Source organism: Acipenser ruthenus, chromosome 17 (genome assembly GCF_902713425.1).
Source record: "Acipenser ruthenus chromosome 17, fAciRut3.2 maternal haplotype, whole genome shotgun sequence".
Classification (NCBI taxonomy): Eukaryota; Metazoa; Chordata; class Actinopteri; order Acipenseriformes; family Acipenseridae; genus Acipenser; species Acipenser ruthenus.
The window spans coordinates 21645781-21654494 of NC_081205.1; the positions used below are offsets into that span (position 1 = coordinate 21645781).

General features: G+C 37.6%; 1 protein-coding gene across 1 annotated transcript in view; it reads left to right on the top strand.

Moving 5' to 3' along the window:
- LOC117423570 (heparan-sulfate 6-O-sulfotransferase 1-like) overlaps positions 1–2205 on the top strand; it is a 132356-nt gene extending 130151 nt beyond the window's left edge. Inside the window, exon 3 of the mRNA XM_034039571.3 lies at positions 312–2205. Coding sequence (XP_033895462.2) covers positions 312–315 — 4 coding nt within the window. The 3' untranslated portion in view covers positions 316–2205. The remainder of the gene's footprint in view (positions 1–311) is intronic.
- Positions 2206–8714: the final 6509 nt, after the last annotated feature.

Genomic DNA, 8714 nt, shown 5'->3' on the forward strand with positions numbered 1-8714 from the left:
TCATAGCAGACCAAGACAACTGCTGAGGCAGTTTGAACAAAGCTCTTTGAATGTGTTTATTAGTGCTTTCCAATCATTGGGGCAGAATTGTAATCACTTGAATTGTTTTGTTTTAAAAGTTTTTTTTTTTTTTTAAATGGTGTATGGATAGAGGTCGTGAACTTGATTGACCGTAGTTGTATAAAACGTTACGACTTTCTGAATTCACTTAAGTTATACTCTGCGTTGAACTAACCGATTATGACAATTTTAGAAATGAAAAACAAATCATGGACTCCTCCCTTTTCTGATTTTATGAATTTCTTTTGCAGCTGAGTGATGACCACACCATTCCGTCTGTAACCTACTGTAATTAGGGTCAAATCTTCTGTGTTTTCGGATGTTTGAACAGTGGATTGTGGTGCAGATCATTGTGGATTATGCCCCATTATCAGTACAGGCACTTACCAGATGCCCCTCCTTTAACCAGTATGAAGATTGCAGTGGGCTCTGGCCGTGACACTAGCCATATATTTTGAAGGCAGAGAAATAAGCTGTTCTAACTGCTGGCCCAAAGAACCTTGGGAAGGATCTTAAACTATTTTAATTGAAATCTGATGCTCATACTTTTAGGAGTATTTATCTGCAAGATGACCTTGCACACATCATAAGAAAACCATCCATAATGAAAAATACAATTTCAACTCTCAGTGACTTTTAGTGGGAGGTTGACCCCATTTCCCATCCATCGAGCTACAGTGGGACAATCTGGGGCAGATTAGAGAAAACAAATGAATCCATCATCTCCTTGTCTTGTGTTTTTAACAGCACTTAAATATTTTCCCTTCTGAACATCATAACTGCCATTCATCTCCAGACAATGATTTGACCTTAATGCTCTTGTCACAGTTGTACAACGTGCTCTGGATCATCCTTTTATTTCTACTGATGGAGGGTGATACAGTTTCAAGGTGGGATGTGGAACAGCTGCAGTCGTTTGTGGGGAATCTACTTCTTTGCCTTTTTATACATGTGTAAAATCTCCTTGATGCTTGTTCTAGACAGAATCCTGGACTGTGTCATTCTCAGGGTAGAATTACAATAGTTTTTACAGCCACTGTCAGCTGGAGTTATTCCATGTTGTCCTAGGATGCTTTTCATCTCATTCCCATTTCCCATAGAAATACAGTGATTGCATGGAGAGTATACCTCTTGGGCCATGTCATGGATGGTCAGCAGAGCTTTCATTATCAACAACAAAGAGAGAATGGTCAAGGCAGACCAAGTGGCAGGGTTGATAAGGCATGTCCTTGTTGTTATTTATTATAATAGCTTGTAAATAACATTCCAATGAAAAGTTATAGGATGATGCCCCTGTGCCATTCAACACAGGTTATTCAGCCCAGGTCACTGAAACCAAACTTCTTGCCATTACAAGCTGTTGTGTCTTGCAGATTGTCAATGTTAATATTTGACCACCTAACCAGATCCATGTACATTTAAAACAAAAGCAATGACGGGTATTACATCACTGATTTAGCTGATGCTGTCTAAATCTGAATGCTATTTGCATTTCTGTACAGGTCTGGTAAAGGAAGGCCAGTGCTCATGAAAACGGAATATAATCTGTAGACAGTAAAATCTGCATAAACAGACACTTATTGAGAGGCATATCCCTATATTGTAAGGCTCATATATACACTGCAAATGTTTCATCACAAGAATTCTGAAAATGGTTGTTTTAGTCAAATGGTTGCAGTAGATGAAGGCATTTTAAAAAAAAAATAAAAACAGATTTTCCAATCAGCTACCATATATCAAGAGTGACACATTGAAAAGCCTTTCTTTAAGAGTCTATTTTTGACAGATTTGACTGAACAGGGCCTAACCCAACTTTTTCTCCAAAAGTCCTTTAGAAGGTTTATAGAAAATTGCTGTTTTCGAGGGCCAGTCTCTGTACTTCAGTTCAGCAGTCATGTAACCAGTCAGAAGGCCATTTTGCTATATTTCAACATGTGTTGTCTGGCTTCAAGCACAGCTTTATGTGCTTCAGAACTTTTATGGGAGGAGATGGGTTTATGGGTGGGGGGTGTTGGTGATAGCCCTAAGTGAAAACAAGCAAGTGTTCCTAATCGTGTACTGCTCTTACTGTATATTGCGCCAAGTATTTTTGTTATTCATGCAGAATGGATCACCAAGCCATCAATAAAGAGATTTCATTTTTAATGGGATGTGCGTGTCTCTCTTTTATTCAGTGCCATTGGAGAGTATTAATATGGAAATCCAACACTGGTTCACAGAACTTCATTATAATATAGGGAACAACAATCACTGGTGAAGAAAAGAAGAGGAAATATCATGGCCTGATGCAATAGCCGAACTGACTTCTGACATTCATAACCCTAAAATTTGCATTCACTTTCGAATGTTACATATAGGAGTGTTGTTGCTTTTCAGTTGTATGTATGTGCTAAACGTTGTTTGGTAATTTGTATGAGAAAATCTATTTAAAACAAAAGGGCAATTTTATAATACCCATCTACCTGTAAAATATCAGTTCTTAAAAAATAAATCAGTAATCAAGAATGAAGAAACAGTGGTACCAACAGTTATTTAGACAGTTACTCTAAGTTTTCTAATTTAAAACATGCATTCTTAAGTGCATTTAACACGTGACGCACTCCTCAAGATGGTTACCCACAAATCTGGATAATTTGATCAAGAAAAAGAACAGGACAGTAATCTGAAAACACAGGCATATTTTACCATACTCGTTTCAATTTCCCTTTCCTAATTGACTGATATACAAGTTATCCCAAATACTCTAGCTTTTCACCATTGCAATAGTATTGTATGCAAAGGTTTAATTCAAAGTCTATTCCTACAGGCTAGTGTATGTTCATTAGGCTCACTACAGAAGACTGCATTACATAATTAGTATTAATTCAAAGAGATGTTAAATACATCTAGACGATGTGTAAGTTTTACATTTGTGTAGAGATTAGTGACCAGCCTTTATGAAACTGACAAATGTGTCTAAACCACATCCTGTGAGTGAGTTAGCTGTGACTAATTAAATGAATGCACAATTATTTATTTTTGTTGTTTAGAAATACAGACCACTCTTGTCAAAATTGTCTTTTTGAGAGCCGTCACTTTATCGTACCAATTACTGGCAGGTACCTAGTATACTAGCATCAGTCCTAAAAAGGGTGTGTTATTGTACAAGGATTTCTTTGTTTTCTAAAGAATCTGTTAGCTCAATTTTCTTTGATATCCTGCTGTCTAAATTTTTCTTCTTTTAGTGTCACTACCACTACTTGCGTTCACCTTATTTGTGTAATAATATTTTTATAATGAGAAAAAGGCCATAATACTGAACTTTGTAGGTGGTTTGGGCACTTCTGTACGTCTGTCCCCTTCCTATGTTCAGACAGTGTGTTTTTGTCAGCCTTCTCTTTCCTTACAGTTCTTCTGTCTTGCGCAAATTATTGTTTTCCTCTCTGAAAACTTGCCTCTGAACTTGCTTTAAAATACAGTAGGACCCTTATTCTATGTGGACTGTAATAACTTTAATTACATAATTGCGAATTTAGAGTGTAAAGTATAGTGAATGTCACAAAAAATGTCATGTGCAGAGGAATGAACAGCCATGCTTTATATTAACTAGACAATAATTGAGAATAATTACATCCTTATAAAGCATTACCAGGTCATTTAGGAATAATTAATTGTATTGCCCTACTCGTAGACCCACACTTAACCCTTATTAACTGGAAAAAGAGAAATTTCCAGGTTATTACCATGGCAATTTGTCTGTCGGTGGTTCCTCCTATGTGGTATTGTTATTGACTTGGCATGACCGGATTGATTTCATGCTTAGGGGAATTATAATAAAACATATTCAGACAGGTTTTTAAAAAATAAACTTCATTAGCTGCCCAGCTTACTTTTTAATTATGTCCAAATACCAAATTCCATAAATTCAATGAAAGGTATTTTGAATATTTTATCTACCGGAAGTGTTAACTGCCTCAATGTTTTCTTTAGGCAGCTTGTCAATTTGAAATGCTGTGAAATTTATCAGAGGGATGAGATGTTATGGCATTGCTGCCAACAGCCTATGGGATATACAGTATCTAATTTAGGCTTTTCCAAAACACCTAAACTCAGCAACGCACAAGACAACGTTGATTCTTGAAGAGTGTACAGGCCCCCAAAGCCTTTAGCATAATCTGCTAGAGCAGTCATACAGTCATATATAGCGATACAGCACTCCTAATGTCTGGTTTCACAGTAATCCAAGATTAGTGGAACTAGATGAATAGTCTTTGATGTAGGGTTGGAATTCTAAATCCTGTTCTTGTGCCTGACCTACAGTATTTATACCCATGACCATAGAAAGCTCCCCTTCCCCAAATGGCAATATCCAACCCTGTCAGAGTTGATATACAGTTCAATTAGACCCTTGAACAGAGCTTTCCGCCTCACCATCAATGTTAAAAGGTTCTCCTGTTCCATACTCAGTGCTGTGTTATAAATAACAGGTATGGCCTTGATGATGGTAAGAGCCAGGCATTGATGCTAAGTCATAAACAGCAACAGGGATCCCTTTGGTAGTAAAGACTTAGAGCGCCAGCAGCCCTGAGCTTCAGTTAGGTGCATGGTGAAATACGAAAATAACAATGAAAACCACACAACAGCTGTAGATGTTGTGATTTATTCATGATGTCTGCAAATGCTTAATGTGATCTGTTTGGCTCACAGCTGACATTCTGTGTAGAAAAAGAGAAGCACACTGGTAGGTTTTTATGTTGTTGCTGGAATTCGATCCACAGTTGATGATTGCATAGGTCTGCTAGAACAACATAAAAAGCCTAACAACATCAACTGATATACAGTACTGTAGCTCCTTACCATGCCAAGAGGAGCACTACAAAATAAAAACATGCATTGGCTACACAGGTCTCAAATGTGCAATTTTGAAAGAAACATATTGTAGCAAACTTGTATTTTCATTTTAAAACGTGATATCTGGTACAACATTAGGTTAAAGAAGTTACTCAGGAAATCTTTCACTTGCACTTCCTAATGTATTTCACCTCGACAGTGTCTTCTGGATCAAAGCATGTAACTGGCTAAAAGCATGTCAGTCATTAGGGGAAGAAGCTGGATGGTTGATGACAGGACAGAAGCTTTTGAAGGGTGTGGACAAAAACATCCTTCAGGTGAAATGACCGAGGAAATGCACTGCGGTCTCAAACAGAGATTTGTTTAAACGAGTGTAGTAACAGATATGTTGAAATAAAAATACTGTACATTTCATTTGAGACCTATACAGACATGCTCAAATTTCTTGGTACCCTTACAGCTCATTGAAATAATGCTTCATTCCTCCTGAAAAGTGATGAAATTAAAAGCTATTTTATCATGTATACTTGCATGCCTTTGGTATGTCATAGAATAAAGCAAAGGAGCTGTGAAAAGAGATTAATTATTGCTTATTCTACAAATATATTCTAAAATGGCCTGGACACATTTGTTGGTACCCCTTAGAAAAGATAATAAATAATTGGATTATAGTGATATTTCAAACTAATTAGTTTCTTTAATTAGTATCACACATGTCTCCAATCTTGTAATCAGTCATTCAGCCTATTTAAATGGAGAAAAGTAGTCACTGTGCTGTTTGGTATCATTGTGTGCACCACACTGAACATGGACCAGAGAAAGCAAAGGAGAGAGTTGTCTGAGGAGATCAGAAAGAAAATAATAGACAAGCATGGTAAAGGTAAAGGCTACAAGACCATCTCCAAGCAGCTTGATGTTCCTGTGACAACAGTTGCAAATATTATTAAGAAGTTTAAGGTCCATGGAACTGTAGCCAGCCTCCCTGGGCGCGGCCGCAAGAGGAAAATCGACCCCAGATTGAACAGAAGGATAATGCGAATGGTAGAAAAAGAACCAAGGATAACTGCCAAAGAGATACAAGCTGAACTCCAAGGTGAAGGTACGTCAGTTTCTGATCGCACCATCCATCGCTTTTTGAGCGAAAGTGGGCTCCATGGAAGAAGACCCAGGAGGACTCCACTTTTGAAAGAAAAACATAAAAAAGCCAGCCTGGAATTTGCTAAAATGAATATTGACAAGCCACAATCCTTCTGGGAGAATGTCCTTTGGACAGATGAGTCAAAACTGGAGCTTTGTGGCAAGTCACATCAGCTCTATGTTCACAGACGAAAAAATGAAGCTTTCAAAGAAAAGAACACCATACCTACAGTGAAACATGGAGGAGGCTCGGTTATGTTTTGGGGCTGCTTTGCTGCACCTGGCACAGGGTGCCTTGAATCTGTGCAGGACACAATGAAATCTCAAGACTATCAAGGCATTCTGGAGCGAAACGTACTGCCCAGTGTCAGAAAGCTCTGTCTCAGTCGCAGGTCATGGGTCCTCCAACAGGATAATGACCCAAAACACACAGCTAAAAGCACCCAAGAATGGATAAGAACAAAACATTGGACTATTCTGAAGTGGCCTTCTATGAGTCCTGATCTGAATCCTATCGAACATCTATGGAAAGAGCTGAAACTTGCAGTCTGGAGAAGGCACCCATCAAACCTGAGACAGCTGGAGCAGTTTGCTCAGGAAGAGTGGGCCAAACTACCTGTTAACAGGTGCAGAAGTCTCATTGAGAGATACAGAAAACATTTGATTGCAGTGATTGCCTCTAAAGGTTGTGCAACAAAATATTAGGTTAGCGGTCCCATCATTTTTGTCCATGCCATTTTCATTTGTTTTCTTATTTACAATATTATGTTGAATAAAAAATCAAAAGCAAAGTCTGATTTCTATTAAATATGGAATAAACAATGGTGGATGCCAATTACTTTTGTCAGTTTCAAGTTATTTCAGAGAAAATTGTGCATTCTTCCTTTTTTGTGGAGGGGTACCAACAAATTTGAGCACGTCTGTATACTGCAAAACAGGTAAGACATATGGAATTATGAAGAACAAGCAAGTCTGGACTTAAACAGGGACAGAGTGGGGTTAAAGATTCTGGTGTTGCTTCAAATATGTGTACACAAGGATACATTTAACAAGAACATATATTTATATGGCTTTTTATTTGGAATGTGGAAGGTTACTTCTCTCTGGCCAAAACTCCCATTTTACTTTCATAGGTTACAAAATGTAACAGATTTTTGCCTTTTATAAAACTTGTAAAATCATCTCTTCTTACACAGCAGCTCTTACAGCAGCTGGTTAATCACACACACACACACACAAAACAGCAGGAATTAGATGACGCAGGTTAGTCAGGCAAAATCGTCAGGGACTGTTTTTACTGGCCAGGCACCCTGTGAGCTCAAAGTATTGCATTTGCCTAAGTTGAGGGATCAGAGGATGCCCACTGACCTTCAGTTCTCCTGAGCTGCTAGACATTCTAAATTGGGGAGAAAAACAGGGGTAAAAGAATTGTGGATATTAAATTTGTGTGTGTGCATAAACGAACAAACAAAAAAACAATATTATATATATATATACAGTATATTATAAACACTCTACAATGAAATAGATTTTCAGTTCCCAGTCGATTATGCTTACAATAAGTGAGCCAGTATAACCAAAGTGCTTATTGAGGTGCTACAAGTATCAGTGTCTCTGTCAACAATAGTGCTTGGAGAAGAGCTGACAGCTTCCAGACTGCAATCAATATCAATTAATGCTTAATATCTATTATATGTATTATGTTAAATGTACAAAGAAGAGTCACTAGAGATAGTTCTGGTATAGGTATAGCCTACATTATTTTTCTTACCACCTCCAGAGGTTTTCATAAAACAATAACCATAATGAGTTAGCAAACGTAATAACGATCCACAAAAAGGGAGACAAAACCGAACCAGGTAACTACAGACCAATAAGCCTGACTTCTATTATATGTAAACTTAAGGAAACTATAATAAGATCCAAAATGGAAAATTACCTATATGGTAACAATATCCTGGGAGACAGTCGGCATGGTTTTAGGAATGGGAGATTGTGTCTAACTAACCTACTTGACTTTTTTGAGGATGCAACATTGAAAATGGATAATTGCAAAGCATACAACATGGTTTATTTAGATTTCCAGAAAGCTTTTGACAAAGTCCCGCATAAAAGATTAATTCTCAAACTAAACTCCGTAGGGATTCAAGGAAATGCATGCACATGGATTAGGGAGTGTTTAACATGTAGAAAACAGAAAGTACTGATTAGACGAGAAACCTCAAAATGGAGCGAGGTAACCAGTGGTGTACCACAGGGATCAGTATTAGGTCCTTTGCTATTCCTAATCTACATTAATGATTTAGATTCTGGTATAGTAAGCAAACTCGTTAAATTTGCAGACGACACAAAAATAGGAGGCGTGGCAAACACTGTTGCAGCAGCAAAGGTCATTCAAAATGATCTAGACAGCATTCAGAACTGGGCAGACACATGGCAAATTACATTTAATGGAGAAAAGTGTAAGGTATTGCATGCAGGCAATAAAAATGTGCATTATAAATATCATATGGGAGATAATGAAATTGAGGAAGGGAACTATGAAAAAGACCTAGGAGTTTATGTTGACTCAGAAATGTCTTCCTCTAGACAATGTGGGGAAGCTATAAAAAAGGCCAACTAGATGCTCGGATATATTGTGAGGAGTGTTGAATTTAAATCAAGGGAAGTAATGTTAAAACTTTACA